General features: G+C 40.9%; 1 protein-coding gene across 4 annotated transcripts in view; it reads right to left on the bottom strand.

Moving 5' to 3' along the window:
- LOC130908478 (NACHT, LRR and PYD domains-containing protein 12-like) overlaps positions 1 to 17,320 on the bottom strand; it is a 28,948-nt gene extending 11,628 nt beyond the window's left edge. For all 4 annotated transcript variants that reach the window (XR_009061611.1, XM_057823961.1, XM_057824089.1 and 1 more), the window contains exons 1-6: positions 17,238 to 17,320; positions 13,575 to 13,877; positions 11,197 to 13,108; positions 6,594 to 6,764; positions 6,043 to 6,213; positions 4,098 to 4,268 (exon numbers count right to left, since the gene is read on the bottom strand). Coding sequence is in view for 3 of the 4 variants with exons in the window: in XM_057823961.1 (XP_057679944.1) it covers positions 4,098 to 4,268; positions 6,043 to 6,213; positions 6,594 to 6,764; positions 11,197 to 13,108; positions 13,575 to 13,830 (2,681 nt within the window). In the remaining variant the exon portion in view is untranslated. The remainder of the gene's footprint in view (positions 1 to 4,097; positions 4,269 to 6,042; positions 6,214 to 6,593; positions 6,765 to 11,196; positions 13,109 to 13,574; positions 13,878 to 17,237) is intronic.
- Between the last annotated feature and the right edge of the window lie 264 nt (positions 17,321 to 17,584).

The following is a 17,584-nucleotide window of genomic DNA, read 5'->3' as shown; positions in this document are numbered from 1 at the left end:
GCTGTTAGAAATGTTCATACTTGAATTCTTATTGTTTACAATGAATTTTTATATACTTAATGTTTAGACTGCATGTACAATACGAAACGGTTCATCTGTATTTCATGAATTTATTCAGATCTTCAAATTATATAACGGTCCGCTTGGGCGAATTTATCGTCATTTATCGTTATCGAGGTAAATCTGCTCAATTTACCGTGATACGTGCTTAGGGCCATATCGCCCAGCCCTAGTTTGTGCCATATTTTGGCTAGGACATTTGTGTCTTTATATTCAATCAAAAAATAAGTTGCTTCATACAAAAAAAATTCAACAACAACAAAATCATTTCAATGGAAAATGAAAAATTTCCAATCATAGAAAAAAAGTTTTTGTATGCGTAAAATATTTGAAAATCAGAAATTTGCATTTGAACACTTCATTTTTCATTGAAACTGTTTTCTTTGACTGAAGCAATCCTTTTTGCGTTTGGGCCATGTTGCGGGTAGGACATTTGTGTCTAAATCATTCAATCCCAGAAAAAGTTGCTTCAATCAAAAAAAACTAGAAAAAAAGAAAAAAATCATTTGCAAAAATAAAATTGCCCTGACCTTGAAATATATATATTTTTTGAAAATATTTTTTTAATTTGAAATATTTTTTTTTTCTTGAAGTGTCACATTTTTGTAGAGCATAAAGTTTTGAACTCATTTGAAGTACTAAAAGTTATGAACATACTTTTTTTTTTTTAAGTAGAAAAAGTTTTGATTCAATCATTTTCACACAAAGATCCAACTTCGCCGCTACTTCCGACATGTTTGAGTGACAAGTGACTCCGTCAATGGCGTAAGCCATAAAAGCATGATGACCATTCTGCGACACGGGACCCTCCAAGGAGGTGATCTCGGGGTCCCACCAGTGTGCCGCAACAGGGCACCGTACTGTCGCGGGCACTCCGGTGAGATACCGATGTTACACCCCCGCCCCGGCGGTCGGTCGCTTAAGACACGAGGCTTTACACCCCTGTACCGGCACGTCGCGACACACCGGTTGAACGCCGATTGCCATCCGTCACGTCAGGGCAGCGGGTCAAGTTTCCCGTGTTGAATCACATTAAGCAGCAGGCTCCGAGCCGAGCCAAGTCCGATGGCTGGCTGGAACCCTGGTGGCCATTATTCTTGCTTCATCATGCTTGTATGGCTTATGCCATTGGCGGAGTCACTTGTCACTTAAACATGTCGGAAGTAGCGGCAAAATTGGATCGTTGTGTCAAAGTGATTCAATCAAAACTTTTTGTACTTAAAAAAAAAAAAAGGCATTCAAAACTTTTAGTGCTTCAAATAAATGAGTTCAAAACTTTTTGCTCTCCAAAAAATGTGACACTTCAATAAAAAAAAAATATATATATATTTCAATTAAAAATATCATATATTTTATACGGTTTTTTTTTTTTTTTTTTTTTTTTTTGAAGTGTCACATTTTTGGGAGAGCAAAAAGTTTTGAACTTAAATATGTCGGAAGTAGCGGCAAAATTGGATCGTTGTGTCAAAGTGATTCAATCAAAACTTTTTGTTCTTAAAAAAAGTGCATTCAAAACTTTTAGTGCTTCAAATAAATGAGTTCAAAACTTTTTGCTCTCCAAAAAATGTGACACTTCAATAAAAAAAAAAAATATATATATATATATATATTTCAATTAAAAAAATATATATATATTTTTTTAGGGGAGGGCAATTTTATTTTTGCAAATGATTTTTTTCTTTGATTGAAAATATTTTTGATTGAAGCAACTTTTCCTGGGATTGAATGATTTAGACACAAATGTCCTACCCGCAACATGGCCCAAACGCAAAAAAGGATTGCTTCAATCAAAGAAAATAATTTCAATGAAAAATGAAGTGTTCAAATGCAAATTTCCGAGTTTCAAATATTTTTTCGCATTCAAAAAAAAATTTTTTATGATTGAAAATTTGTCATTTTTGATTGAAGTGCTTTTTCTTTTGAAAATATTTTTTTCTTGTTTGAAGCAAATTATTTTTTGATTAGGTAATAAAAATACAGATGTCCTAGCCAAAATGTGGCCCAACCGCAAAACTACGTGACTTCAATCAAAAAAGCTGTTTCAATCAAAAAAAATAAATAAAAGGTTTTGTTGAGTTTCAAATTTAGTTTTTGCATTCAAACTTTTTTTTTTTTTTTTTTTTTTTTAATCGAAGTGACTTTATTTTAATTGAAAATATATTTCGATTGAAGCGACCTTTTTTGTTGTTGTTGTGGCAGCTTTTTTTTTTGATTGAATAATAAAGACACAAATCTACCTCCATACTTCAGGAGAAGTGTCTTCCTGTATGTGTATTCGACTATCCTAACGTTAATTAAACTGAGAAATAAGGTGAACTCTGCTCAGCTGTAAGAAATGTAGTGAATCAAGGTTTGCCCCTTTCTTCCCAATTTTTATCTTGCTTATGTGGTGGTGGTGGTGGTGGTGTTATACTTATATAGCGCTTTTGGTCTTAAGCAGCCCAAGGGAGCTTTCATTTTTTTGTTGAGTTTGGCTGTGCTTGTGGACAAAAGCAGTCGTGCTTTACCGAAAGGAAGGCTCCTTTTTATTTATTTTTGTTGTTCCCGGACTAAGAATTTTTGTTGTATTTGGTCTATTTATACAGACAATTTTGAATGGTATTAAGTCAAATGTTTATTTTTTTGCATTCCTGGATAGTTAAGAGATGATTAACAATTTTGTATTTTTGTATGTTAATACACAAATTTCTGTTCAAATATTGCAATTTAAATTTCCGAATGAAATCCAGACATTTATTCTGGAAGTTTTCAAAATGTTTCTTTTGTAGTTTTTGAAAACAAAGGTTTAAATCAGTGTAAATGTCAGGGAATGCGCGGGAAGGCAGGTTGTGTGGACCCAAAAGCAGTGAAACAAAAATGCAAGGCAGGAGGCAGTGAACTAAAAAAAAAAACGTTTTAATAATAACTAACAAAAATCACAAAGTTTAAACAAAAGGACTATGGATCAACAAAACTTACGTAAACGGATGGACAGGTACACGAGGGCTTGGACGGGTCTTGACTTTGGCAAGGACATAGACAATGACGCAACAAGGAGTGACAAGAAACTGGGTCTTTATATACACACACGGAGACAAGGGGTAAAGAGACGAGGAACAGCTGGGTAACACAGGTGGATGATGATTGCAGGATACACTGGGACAACACACACAGGTGAGAGCAATGGGCAATCACAGGGACAAGTCAAACTAGGAGAAAACAAACACAAAACCTAACAGTAAATCTACGAGAAATGAGTGAAATTATCTGCCAGTGCTTCAAGTAAATTTTAATCAGATTTTCTAAAATAAGTAAAATAGCTAGCTGAAAATAAGCTTAACAGACTTATTTTAAGCAAAAAGCGTCTATATTTAATCTTAAAAAAACTTGTCAGAAATGTTTTTCATTCATATATTGTTCAAAACATTATTTGAAAGCATTTTTTCTTGATTTAGGTGAAAAATGACCGACTGATTGGCCTAATAGGAACAAGTGGTAATATTTTCTAAAGGTAAATGTAAGAATCTGACACATTAATCTGTTAACTAGCCTTTAAAACTCAAAACAAGATAAAGAAAATTTTTCTACTAGATTTCAGAAACATGAACAGATTAACACGTTATACTGTAAATTTGCAGTGTGTAAGTTAGTCTCAGTCAATACAGATGTATTTTGCATTTATCATTTAGCCTATCAATTAATTCAATTCTTATTGGTGAGAAATGTAGCCCTGGCCGCTGTTCACACAATCTGTTTGGTCTTATCGTGTCCCGTCCACAGCAAAAAGTGTACTGTACATGCAGGTTGTGTTGTTATATCATCCCTACCAATATTGAGACCATACGCCAAATCGATATGATGTATTCTATTGTCAATCACCAACAGGAACGCTCTTGTGCTGGCTGTGACAGTCTTCATTTATTTTGGATGTCGTCAACAAGAACGTTTGTTTCGTACGACTACACTGAGTGAATCGTTCTTTTTGCTCATAACAGCAGTGAGTCCATTGATTACTGGACCGGAACCACAGAAGATTATGAACAGGAGGAGCTCCTTACCTGAGGGACTGTAATTTGCAGTGTGGACTGGCAAGTCCTTTAGAGAGGATCTCTACCCCCTCGTCTGAGAAATCGTTCCGGCTCAGGCTCAGACGCTTCAGGTTGGATGGAGAGCTGAGAACGGAAGCCAGCAGGTGACAGCTGCCTTTGTCCAGGTGACATCTGGTTAGGCTGGAACACACAGACAGGAGGAAGACGTGAGCCAAACATAACGCCTGCTGACTTTAGTCCGCTCCCTTGAATAACAATAATAGATTTGAATTCAAGATGACAAATATACAAAAGAGCAAATTACAAAACCCTGTGACAAATCTGAAAAAACTAATCGTTTTATTGATATGATATGCTGTCATCAACAGGAACGGCTGTGACGGTCTCAGGGCCCAGCCTATAGGCCCTACCCACGTGACGTCACAACTCCTTCCTCCTGACTGGTGCCGCCCAATTGTCCGTCAACACATCATGTTTCCCTGTTACAGCTACGTACATTCCTCCTATTTACGACGTGTTTTTCTGCTCGTTAACATTAATAATCAAAATGGTGAATGCGTGTGTGGCGGTCGGTTGCAATAACAGAGAAGATAGACGGAGAAGACGGAGAGACTTGAAGTTCTACCGGATTCCGAGAGACCCGGAGAGAAGAGAGCGAGATGGGCTGCTGCAATTCGACGAGAAAACTGGGCTCCAAACGATTACCACAGATTATGTAGTAGTCGTTTTATATCTGGTAAGATGCATTTAATATATATTTAGAGGGTTTGGGGCTGACAACCACAATTAAGATCATTGCTAGGCTAATCGCCGACAACATACACGTATGTATGTAGTGAGAGTGCTATCGCTAAACCATATAAACATAAAAAGCCCTAACTCCATTGACAAACGACATGAAATACATTAGACTTGACAGTGGATGTTAGCAATAACAAAAGATTTTGAATTGAAAATTTCGTAACTCACCTTTCCAAGCACAAGATAGATTCCTGCCGAATTTTCGTGGACGTTTCACCCAACCAGCAACGAAGTATTTATAAGCGTCCAAGCTCTTGAAGTTTTTCAAATTTTCGTGAGAATAGGCTGATTTTGTGTGGACAAGATAATTGTAAATGTCAGCGTAGCAGATGTCAGGCAAATACGGCGGAGACAGCGGGTCAAAAAACATCGATTTAGGCATCAAATATGGATCTGGCGAATGGATAAACTGAAGCTTTTCCACATAACGCCTTTTATGCAACGCATCAAGTGAGTTTACGGCATCCGAAAGCACCGGGTCTTCCATGAAATGCATTATAAATTGCTCGATCAATTGAGACCATTGATAATACAGACAAAAAATGACGGACAAGGGGGCGGAACCATACAGCGAGCACGTGATTTTGTGACGTCGGTGGGTAGGGTCTATACGCAGACTATGCAGCTGCTTAGGGCCCCTGACCACAAGGGGGCCCCCTATCTGGCAATTGTTTAATTTCTATTTGGTTTACTACAGTTTGCTTCATTTGATTTTTGTGAGTTTTGATACTTGATTAAAAGCTTAAAAAATAAAAGTTCTTCCTTAACTTCTTTCTTTCCTCTTTTAGAAAAAGGTTTGGCACTATCTACTGTAAGTACTGACAATCATTTGGGGTGAGAAGTTTGAAGTATGCAGTGCAACAAAATCTGACAAAATATGGACGTTTGGGTTGGATTGCATGTATGGGTTTCACAGTACACTGTGACGAAATGGTGGCCCAAAAAATGGGTTCCTTTGCATTATTTTGCTTACGGCCCCCAAATGGCCTGGGCCGGCCCTGGACGGTCTTTATTAGTTTTGGATGTCGTCAACAAGGATGTTTGTTTCATACGACCACATTGAGTGAATCGTTCTTTTTGCTAATAATAGCAGTGATTCTATTGATTGGTCGACCGGCACCACAGAAGATTATGAACAGGAGGAGCTCCTTACTAGAGGGATTCTAAGATGCAGTTTGGGCTGGCCAGTCCTTTCGAGAGGTTCTCCACCCCTTCGTCTGACAGATCATTCTCGGACAGGTCCAGATGCCTGAGGTTGGATGGAGAGCTGAGAACGGAAGCCAGCGGGTGACAGCTGCTTTTGTCCAGGTTACAACCGACTAGACTGGAGCAAACAAGGAGGAGGAAGTCGTGAGCCAAACATAACACCTGCTGACTTTAGTCCGCTCCCTTGAATAACAATAATAGATTTGAATTCAAGATGACAAATATACAAAAGAGCAAATTACAAAGCCCTGTGACAAATCTGAAAAAAACTAATCGTCTTATCGATATGATGGATTGTATTTTCTAGTCATGATGTCACCAAGAGGAACGCTCATGTGCTGGCTGTGACAGTCTTTATTAGTTTTGGATGTCGTCAACAAGGATGTTTGTTTCGTTCGACCACATTGAGTGAATCGTTCTTTTTGCTAATAACAGCAGTGATTCTATCTATTGGTCGACCGGAACCACAGAAGATTATGAACAGGAACAGGTCCTTACGTGAGCTCTTCTAAGGTGCAGTTTGGGCTGGCCAGTCCTTTTGAGAGGATCTCCACCCCTTCGTCAGACAGATCGTTCTCGGACAGGTCCAGATGCTTCAGGTTGGATGGAGAGCTGAGAACGGAAGCCAGCAGGTGACAGCTGCCTTTGTCCAGGTGACAATCATATAGACTGGAACACACAGACAGGAGGAAGACGTGAGTATAACATAAAACCTGCTGACTTTAGTATGCTGCTTTGATTAATAATCACAGATTCTATTTCAAGATGACAAATAAAAAACCAAAACCCAATGACAAATCTGAAAACTAATCCTTTTATCGATATTTTGCATTTTATTTTTAAGTGAGGAAGTGAGCAACAGGAACGCTAATATGCTGGCTGTGATGCAGTCTTCATTTGTTTTGGATGTCGTCAACAAGGCCGTTCATCTCGTCCCACCGCGATGAGTAAATCGTTCCTTTTGGGGGTTTTTTTACATTCAAGATTGACATTCGGAATTTCCTCGAATTTCGACGCATTCAAGATTATGAATTTGCAAGTGTTTCAGGATGAACTTCAGGTCAACATTTTCTTTGTCGCCATATACATTGAAATTAGGGCTGCCCAGCAATGAAAAATGTTCATCTCGATGAGCAGCATGAAATCCTCGCGATGAATCACACAAAACCATTATCAAAAGAGGCCTCTCGAAATGACTTTTTCCTCTCGTCCAAACAGCCGCGAGTCAATTTCGGCACCAGTGCCAACCATTTCCGGTTTCCTAACTCATTCACTCCCAGCCGTTTTTCAGAAGACATCGCCTTCTGTTCATTTGCGATGATTTTGGCTGACTTGTCAAGCACTACAGAGTATCGTGTTTGATGGCTACACAAACTTTTTTTTTTTTAACTCTTTTCCGTTCTACAGCAATGAGCAGTTGAAGATCAGGAATAATTCCTTTTTCTATACGCCTTTGGTAGCTTTCTGGAGATTCTGTTCAGTTACAAACGGTTGAAAGTAAAGATGCACGATAATATCGGTTACCGATAAATATCGGCCGATAATGGCAATTATAACGTCAATACGACCGATAATGGAATCCGATAATTAGATACTTGATTTGGCCTCCAATTGTGCGCAATCGAAGCAGTTTTGTCCAATTCTGCACCGCCGCCTCCTCAACCCTTCCTCCCTCGGAAGCCCCTGATGCATGAGTGACGCGACATGTTTGAGGTAGTTGGATGTCATGGCGGCTCTGTCACCAGCGTGGGTTGATTTTTCCGTGTGCGAAACAAACGGCGCTCTCGCCATCTGCAAAAACATGCACTGCAGAAGTTCCACGAGGCGGAAAGAAAGCATCCTCATGCAAGACCACTAACCTGATCAGACATTTAAAGATGCATCACAAAGATATTTGGAACGAATACGAGGCTGCTGCTAGCACGAAGGCTAAAGTGAACGTAAACAAACATAAACTAGGCTAAGCTACAGGGCTTGTGACGATCGAGAGACGCTTTTGGCGGCTCGGTCTCGGGGAGCCCCGCCCCACTCATCTCCGGTTCAACTCATTAAGCACCACGGCCAGACTGAGGCCTGGCGCTCCGGCTCAGGCTCTTCAGAGATATTTGTAAGCTATCAAAAGCAGTCTGTAAATGAGTCAGAGTTAGGGATGGGGAAAAACCGGGCGCATATAGAAAACAATCATCAGCAAAAAAGTGGACATTACAATATTGATTAGGAAGAAAAATATTAATGTTTAACGTAAAAAGGAGTGGTCCAAGGACAGACTCCTGTGGCACCCCATTTTTAATCGTAAGTGGACTTGATTGAACATCGTCAGCAGCCCTTGGGCCAAATGCGGCCCTTGGTCAAATTTCATCCGGCCCCCAGCCTCTGTCATAATAATCATTAACATCTGGCCCGCACAGACTGGGTGGTATTGGTCAGCTGTACTGCTACCAGCATATGAAGTAGCTTACACACTAAGTGCTGCTCCTCATTTACCCACTAAAAGGCAGCAGCACTCTAAGCAACATTACCCCGTGTGACTCTTTACTCCCAATTTTCTAAAATGGCGACAATCAACAAAAACTGTTGACTGCGACGGCCGATGCTTCAGGGATAGGTGGAAAAAGGACTATTTCTTCACTAATATACGCAACAGCTGTGTCTGCCTCATTTGCAAAGAGACAGTGCGCTGTTTTTAAATAGTTCACGCTGTCATGTACGAAAAGATTACAGGGGAGAGAAATTGAAGCAACTTGAAGCTAGTTTAATTTTACAGCAGCATTATTACATTACATATAAGAGCAGTATTTCGCAAGAGCCCGAGAGTCGAGAGAGAGCGCCACAAAGGCTAGTTGCGAGATTGTTGAAATTACTCATTTTAAAAATTAGAGCTGCAGCTATCGATTATTTTAGTAGTCGATTAATCGATCAACTAGTTAGTTCGAATAATCGAGTAATCGGATAAGGAACACGAAAAATTAAAATACCTGAGCTGAGCCTCAAATGGTATAAAAAAATAAATAAGGATCGACAAAAGAACAATGGCTAACTTACATAGCAAATGTCTGCTAGCTTAAGTGCTGTAAAACACTAACGGTTTTTTGTTTTTACAATGCTCATGACAAATGGTTGAGAAACATATTCCCACAAAAAAAAAGAAAAAAAACAACTGTTAAATATACCAATAAACTAAGTTACGAATGCATAAAAAAACCATTAGCTCAAACAAAAACTTGGCTTATGTTGGTTTTAACATGGAGCAGCTGGATTCAGACATGTGAAATAAGGCAGACTAGAGGGCAGTTTATCACTTTAATTAAACGAATACTCGAAGCAGCAAAATTTTAATTTGAATCTTTTTTCTTTTATCGAATACTGAAGTTAATCGATTAATCGTTTCGGCACCAAAAAATAAATAATAAAGCAAATGTGACACACAGAATGGCATGCTAAAATTTCCTTAAATATATGGACGTCAGCCAAGGTCGGCCCCAAACATTTTTACCACATCAAATCTGGCCCCCTTTGCAAAAAGTTTGGACACCCCTGGTCTAAACCTATGGCCTGTAGTTTATGAAGTAGAATTTTATGATCAACGGTTTCGAATGCTTTTGAAAGATCAATGAAAAGAGCAGCACAGAACTGTTTATTATCAAGAAAGGAGACAATGTTATTTAGGACAGAAACTGAAGCTGTAATTGTACTGTGACCTGGGCGAAAACCAGATTGTTGCGGCTAAAGTATGTTAGATGAGTCAATAAAAGAACGTAGTTGAGAATTGATCAATGATTCAAGAATTTTGGATACAAACGGAAGCTTGGATATTGGACGGTAATTATTGAGGTCTGAGATATCACCATTTTTATGTCGCGGGATTACAGTAGCAGTTTTCCAAGGGGATGGGATGATGCCGGAAAGAAGGGTTTGGTTAAAAATGTGAGCTAAACATGGACTGATAAAATGAGCACTTAATTGAAGAAGATATGGATCTAGATGGTCTGCGCCAGCATTTTTGGAAGCCTTCCCTTTCCTCAAATATTTAAAAACATCAGAACTTTGAAATAAGGAGAACGAAAATTTGGGTTGAGAGTTGATTTGCGAATTAAGGGCTCCGTCTAAAGGAACGTTATGATAATTGCTTTGAGTTGACATGGAGGAGTGATGAAGAGGAGATGATGAAGTCGTCATAAATTTTCAAAAAACTTTGTCATTTTTCACCTAAATCAAGAAAAAAATGCTTTCCAAAAATCTTTTGAACCATACCTATTCTTGAATGAAGAACATTTCTGACAGACACGTTTTTTAGGATGATATATATTAATGTATTGCTTAAAATAAGGCTGTTAAGCTTATGTTCAGCTAGCTATTTTTCTTATTTCAAGAAATCTAATTGAGTGAAATGTACTTTGAAGTGCTGGCAGATAATTTCACTTATTTCCAATAGATTTATACTGAAAACACAGGAATTTAACTGGTTTTAAGGAGGTGTGCTTTTGCAGTGTAGTAATGTTTTAGATGCATGTTAGGAATGGCTTACTTTTAAAAGCATTTTTGTGCAACATAGGTATTTACTCTGTAAGTAATTGTTGCCAAAGGTTTACCATTACACAATGTCAGACAATCTGTCATGATTTAGATGTTGGAATTTACAACTTGTTCACATTTGATGTTGAAAAAACGAGCAAAAAAATTCTGTTTTTACACAGTAATATTTGCTCTTGTGTATATTTTAACATTTTACATATAACGTTTAATAGAATTATTGGCTTGACATTATCGATCATCGGCTGGGAAGAGGAGGAAATTGTCGGTTACCGGTTGAAAAATGTATTATCGTGCATCACTAGTTGAAAGGACCGGAAGGATTGTTTCTATAAGTCTTTGGTAGCAAACCTTGGGAGTGAATGCGCTCATTTCCTTTCTTTTTCGGATTTGTTGTTGGGTTCTGTGATATGCAATTGTTTTTAGATTCTTCTTTTTTTTTTGCCGTTTTGTGATTTGCAGTTGTTTTGTTTTTCTTGAGTCATTATGTTTTGTGAATTATTTCACTTGTTTTTGGATTTGCCATTGTGCTTTTGGATTTCCCAGTGCAAAAAGACTATAAACCACGCACATTGATTGTTGAGAAGCCTTGACCACCACCAACAGTTTCTCGAGCCCCAAAGGCGAACGAGAATAATTCGCCAGGTAAAAGGACTTCATGGTTTCGTCGTCTGTCAGTAAAAAGAAGGCCAAGGCTGACCACATGTCATTTGGCATGTTGTCCCAGTCAATATCGTATGAACTATTTTCCTTCTGAAACTGCTTCAGCAAAGAGTCGTCCTTCAGCTCGTTTAAGCAGTAGAACAAGTTGATGTTCTTCTCTGGAGTGTTCCGTTTAATCATTTTCTTGATCAATTTGACACTCTTTGACTTGTTTTGCCTCCAGTCCTGAGGAGCCTTCAGAAGTTCCCCCACTAGTTCCTGGTTGCACGGCAAGGAAAGGCCAAGGAGGAAGCGGAGGAACATGTCCAGGTATCCTTCACTCTCTGAGGCTTTCTGGAGAGCTGACCGGTGAACCTCAGTGATTTTCCAATCCCATTCATCTTCTGTTTCTTCTTCTGATTCTTTTTCTCCATCTTCTGATTTTGTTTCTTCCAATACTTTGGATTTTTCTTCTTCTTGGGAAACACATTCAAATGCATGCTCTGAATCATCCAGTATGTTTTTGTTGTCGTGGAAGAGGCAAATCATCACGTGGAATGCGGCCAGATACTCCTGGATGGTCAGATGGACAAACTGAAACATCTTGCCCTGTTGGTTTCTTCTGAGCGGACGGACTTCCTTAAACACCTCGGTAAATATTCCGGAGTGTTTTGCGGCTTGGCTGTAATCAAAGCCGCTGTCCGCCAGGTCCTTGTCGTAGAAGATCTGTTGCTTACTCATGGTATGGTGAAAGGCCAGCTTTGCTAGAACTTTCACGTAATCGGTGTATTCGGTTGTCTGTCTCTCCTTGGACTTGTCCAGCTGGTTAGAAGCATACTCCGAGTACATGTCTGTCAGCGTTGTGGGAAGCTCTCCCTCCTTCCCTTTGTCCAAATGATCCTGAAGAACTGTGGCGGTGAGCCAGCAGAAGATGGGCAGGTGGCACATGATGAAGATGGTGCGTGTTTTCCGGATGTGCTCAATGACACGCTCCTCATTTTGAAATTTTTTCCTGAAGTACTCCAGCCTTTGGGAATCACTGAATCCTCTCACCTCGGTTCTGCTGTCGATGAGGTCGGAAGGGATATCGCGTGCCGTTGTGGGCCGCGTAGTGATCCAAACCCGGGCGCACGGAAGCAGGTTCCTCTTGATGAGGTGCGCCAGGAGTATCTCCAGCGAGTAGGCCACCGTCACGTCTATGTCTACTTTCTTCTCATTCTTCAAGTCCATTTTGAACTTGCACTCGTCCAGTCCGTCCAAGACAAACAAGATCTTGATCCGGCTGCTTTCGTAGTCCCGTATCCCGGACTTCTGCAGGTCGTCTAATATAATGTTCAGAGTCTCCTCGCTCATGTGCCTGCTCTCACAGATGTAGCATCGGATGAGCTTGGCCAGCGTAAAGTTTTTTCCTTCGTCGGTGTTCAACTCGCGGAAGGTAAAGGGAAATATAAAGTGTACGTCCTGGTTTTTATTCCCACTGGCCCAGTCGCACACTAACTTTTGAACCAGGAAGGTTTTCCCTATTCCCGCAAAGCCGACGGTGAGCAGCGTGCGTATCGGTCGCGGCTGCCCGTCATGGCTTTTGAAGATGTCGCACGGCAGAATAGACGTCTTGGCCGCGGCGGCACGCGTCTCCATCTGAAGGACCTCGTGTCGCTCGTCGGGCCTGACGTCGGCCCCGTAGGTGATGTCCAGCTCCGTGTAGACGTTTGCCAGAGGCTGCTGCTGCCAGCGCTCGGTGTTGCCCTCAGGAACAAAGCTGTATAAACTATGCAGCTTTTCTTGCAGGTCTGCCTTCAATCTATCAATCTGTTCATCATCGTGGATGGAGAAGACGGCGCCTGCAAGAAAGCAGCGGTGAGCTGTTATGGACAAAAAACAACAACCCTGCAAACAACCCAACCCCAGGGCACACAGCCACCAGAGACATAGATGTTACAACTTGAAAGAAACATTTTTGATGAAAGTTCATCAGCTAAAAGTCTACTTTGCTTTTGTGAAATATGAGTTTAAGAAGTGAAACACATTATTTTTTTAGGAGCTCTACATGCTGCTTGACAAGACAAACAGGCTTTCCAAATGTCTTTGACTTTGATCAAAACTGATAAAGCTCCGATTGTCTGCCAGGGTAGAAGGAACACCCGGGGGAGCATTTGAGAATGAGGCTCAACTAAATCAGTACAACCTGAGGTTCATGCAAACCAGAACAGAATTTTAGGACAAGTCATTTTTCCTCGTCTCACGGTTGACTTCCACAGTTTTTAAGTCACCGGCGTTCTAACCCCTGAAGCTACTTTGGGGACTAACCTTTTGTTTCCAGCACGTTGCCACGCAGCATCTCGGCCAAGTTCTTGTTGCCGATCTTTTCCAGAATCTTGATGGTCTCCTCCAGAGTATTCTCGCCATGCTTCTTCACCAGTGCGTTAGCAATGATCACCCGGCTGGGGTTTTCTTGTACGCTTTGAGGCAGGCCCGAAAAGAACTTGAATTCCTCGAACTCGTCCTCCCCAAGCTCCTTCAGCGTTCCCAACAGCAGCTCCTTCCGCTTGCTGTCCAGAGCCATCCTTCCTTCTTGTAAACGCGTGAGCGAAGTGACCGTCTATCGGATATCTGCGGACAACAACTTTTATTAACTTGAGCTCGTAAACCATTTGAGTGATGTGACCAGTGGCATTTCTTGGGGCTCCAAGCGAGATATCCCTGGGGCCCCCGTCATTGCGCGCCGTTAAAAATTGTTTTTTCCACACAAGAATGCGCAAGAAATAAGTAAACGGTGTATAAGACCTCATCAAAAGAACAAGGTAGCAGACAAGTTATATACAGTGTATCACAAAAGCGAGCGCACCCCTGTCATTTCTGCAGATATTTAAGTATATCTTTTCATGGGACAACACTGACAAAATGAAACTTTTACACAATAAAAAGTAGTCTTAAGTGAAGCTTATATAAGAGTTCATTTATTTTCCCCTCAAAATAACTCCAAATATAGCCATTAATATCTAAACCCCTGGCAACAAAAGTGAGTACACCCCTTAGAAACTACTACGCACATCCCTAAATGTCCAAATTGAGTACTGATTGTCATTTTCCCTCCAAAATGTCATTTGACTCGTTACAGGAGTGCTGTCAGCATTGCTGCAGATTTTGAAGGGGGGGGGGGCAGTATGTTAGTGCTCAGACCATACGCCGCACTCAACATCAAATTGGTGTGCATGGCTTTCACACCAGAAGGAAGCCTCTTCTGAAGACGGTACACAAGAAAGCCAACCCGTCTCATCAGACCAAAGGACATGGTTCCAGTAATCCATGTGCTTTGTTGACATGTCTTCAGTAAACTGTTTGCGGGCTTTCTGCAGGGTGCGCCTGCATTTGCACAAACTACACATGCGTAGAAGGGAGCAGCCTGATATGTTACTTCATCCTCCGCGCGGTTTGCCTATGAACCGGAAACTCATTTCTCGCCGGCGGGAAATTTTGAAATGATTACACCTTCAAGACCAGGGGTCGGGAACTCCGTTTTGTGATCACTGTTTTTTTGTGCATGTGTTTGAAAGCATCTAGCGCACAGGTGTCAAACCGATTCCAGAAAGGGCCTAGTAGGTGCAGGTTTGCTTTCCTACCAATGAAGAGGACACCTTTTGACCAATTAGATCTTTTACATGTGTAAAAAATTAAACTTTGTCAGGTGCTGCTTGTTTCAACAGGAAGTTCATTGGTTAAACTCTCTGCACGTTATCGGATGGAACAAAATCCAGCTCCCACTAGGCCCTTTCTGGAATCGGTTTGACACGTGATCTAGCGGGAGCTAGCGTGAAGGGAGAGCATGCTTGGTTTTTACGAGCAGTCGCCAGGTTCTTACTGATATGAATCTTTAGAAAACAACAAAAGTCTGATCTTGTTACTTTGGATCTTACTATCGATGCTCAGTTGCGCACTCACCAGTAGGAAAATAACAAATAGAAACATATGGTGTGGCGCTGCGTATATTTCCTGGAAGTCGCAACCATGAGTGCTCGTGCATCACGGTTGAGGCAGTTTTGACAGGCGTAAATGTCATGAAAAAACTGATTGTGCACCTCTGTGACTGGGGGTACCACGCAGTTCACTTTTTGTGGTTTCATTTTCCCTTATGCATTTTTATATACGGTACTCCAGTTCAGTCGGCATTGACTTGGGAGGGGCCAGCCGCGCAGCCGACGTTATGCGGTAGACGAGCTCTGTCATAAAACGCTCATTTCCGTGTGATCCACGATCGCGATCGGAGGACCAACAACGGGTACCAAATTGAAGCATATTATTGCGACGCACGTTTGAAAGTACAAGAAAAATGTGTGAATGCATTATCAGCGCTTCACGTCGATCGAACGAGCCGGCTGGTACCACATTTAAAATTATGGGGTGGAGGAGAGGCAGATGCCTTCATCAAAAGAGCCAGAAATGACTCGCGAAAACATACACTACAGATGATAAACTGTAAACAATGATTGTGGAAAAGAAAAGAGGAGTGGGAATGCCAGTCTTGATCGTCCGCCTCCATTATTTACCATGCTAACGTGCCGCACTAAAAGACGTCACTTCCTTAGTGTCCAATTTTTGTATGGAGACAGCAGTCCATATTAAGCAGTGGGTAATATTACCCGCCCAAATTATCCGTGTAACAACGTATCCGGACAAGTGTTGTACTAGTGTGGCCGACATGGCCAAAGTTTAACTAATTACACGTTTAAAGCCGTTATCCGTCTTAGCGTAGATGTAGCCTCAAGCTTTTGTTTCTTGTTTGACCGCACCTTGAGACTCTCAGTATTTGAGACTGACTTATTGAGCTTGTAAACCATTTGAGGGACGTGACGCAAAACAGGGACGACAGGTTCATCTTCATTCCTGTCGGAACTGCCATGTCGCATTGTTAGCTACAATTGTGGCACAAAATGACTACCGGTACTTTGGTATCAAAAACGACTAGTTTTGATGATGTAGAAAATACTGTACCTGACAATATACAGTATAGGCCAAGTTTTGGATGCACCTCATCATTTGTGCATTCTCAGTAAAATATCGCCCTTCCCTACGCCCTGGTCAAAATGGATTGGACGTCTGGCAGCCTATGAGTCCTATGCTACTTTTTCAAATCTCCAATGACTCGTGTATGTACATACTCAACCAAGTATTTTATGTAAAAAATATGGGAATGAATGGCAAATGCCAGTGAGGTGAGTCATACTTCTGAAGACAACGGGAAGTTGTGTAACCGCAAGTGAAACCTTGTCTCTCCAAAAAGAAGATGAAAAAGAAAAGAGTATTTAAGCACACAATCGTAATCACACACGACAGGAGGCTAACTGACTAAAGGAGCAAACTATGGGCAAACTTTGGAACGACTAGCGTCTTTCCTTTCAGTTCAAGAGAAAACTAACCCGGCCAGCCTTGTCACGTCGACTCTTCCAGTCGTAACGACTTGTCTCAGTGCCCTCGTGTTGTGTCGATCGTGAATTAATCGTTTGGAGGAACAAGACCAAATTAATCACCTTCTGCACTAATTCATTCTGAAGGAAGTTGGGTCTTGCGTGGGAGAGTGTTGAGAGTTGAGACACAAGCTGCAATGTCTGACATCGCACACGACCAGACAGACGCTAGCCTCATCGCTGGCAGGGGAGGGACAGAGATTGCTGCTCACAAAGCGTAACTTGACTTCCTAGTATTGCTGTGAACAGGTCAAAAACTGAAAGGAAAGGGCTTTGTCGCATATTCTTCAATGTGGAACCTATCATATGCTAGTCAAACGCACAAAAACACCATGCAAACATAGTGAGCAATGTTTAGTGTACTACTTTTCTCAACTTAACTCGAGACTACATATGACAACAGACTTTCAATTTTTATCAACGTTTAAATGAACAAACTTTGGAGCGAACAAACTTGCGACTTTTTTTGTGTGTGTGCCTTTTTGTTCAGTTAAAAGACAAAACTTACGCGGCCTTGTCGTCGCCTCGTCTCCTCCTGTCAGAGTGACGACTTGTCTGTCCGGTTCTCCCAGACACGGCAAGCTGGGTGTGACCTTCGGTGACACCTACAACGCCCATGTGGGCAGATTGGGTAGCTTTGTTCCCGGTTGGTCTATTTTTGAAGACTCGGGGCGGGAGAAAAACTCTAAACAGTCTGTATTTCTGTTTTTATTCATTTTCAGTTCATTCATTTTATTGTTGATGTTGCATTAATTCCTAAATTCATTTACAATCATAAAAAATTACAATAATGAATAACTTAAAAAAAATTTTTTTTTTTGAATGACCCAAAATAGTTGCTTCTCTAAAAAGGGT

Source organism: Corythoichthys intestinalis, chromosome 1, assembly GCF_030265065.1.
Source record: "Corythoichthys intestinalis isolate RoL2023-P3 chromosome 1, ASM3026506v1, whole genome shotgun sequence".
Classification (NCBI taxonomy): domain Eukaryota; kingdom Metazoa; phylum Chordata; class Actinopteri; order Syngnathiformes; family Syngnathidae; genus Corythoichthys; species Corythoichthys intestinalis.
Note: the sequence above shows the minus strand (reverse complement) of the source record. Positions and strands in the feature narration are given on the sequence as shown.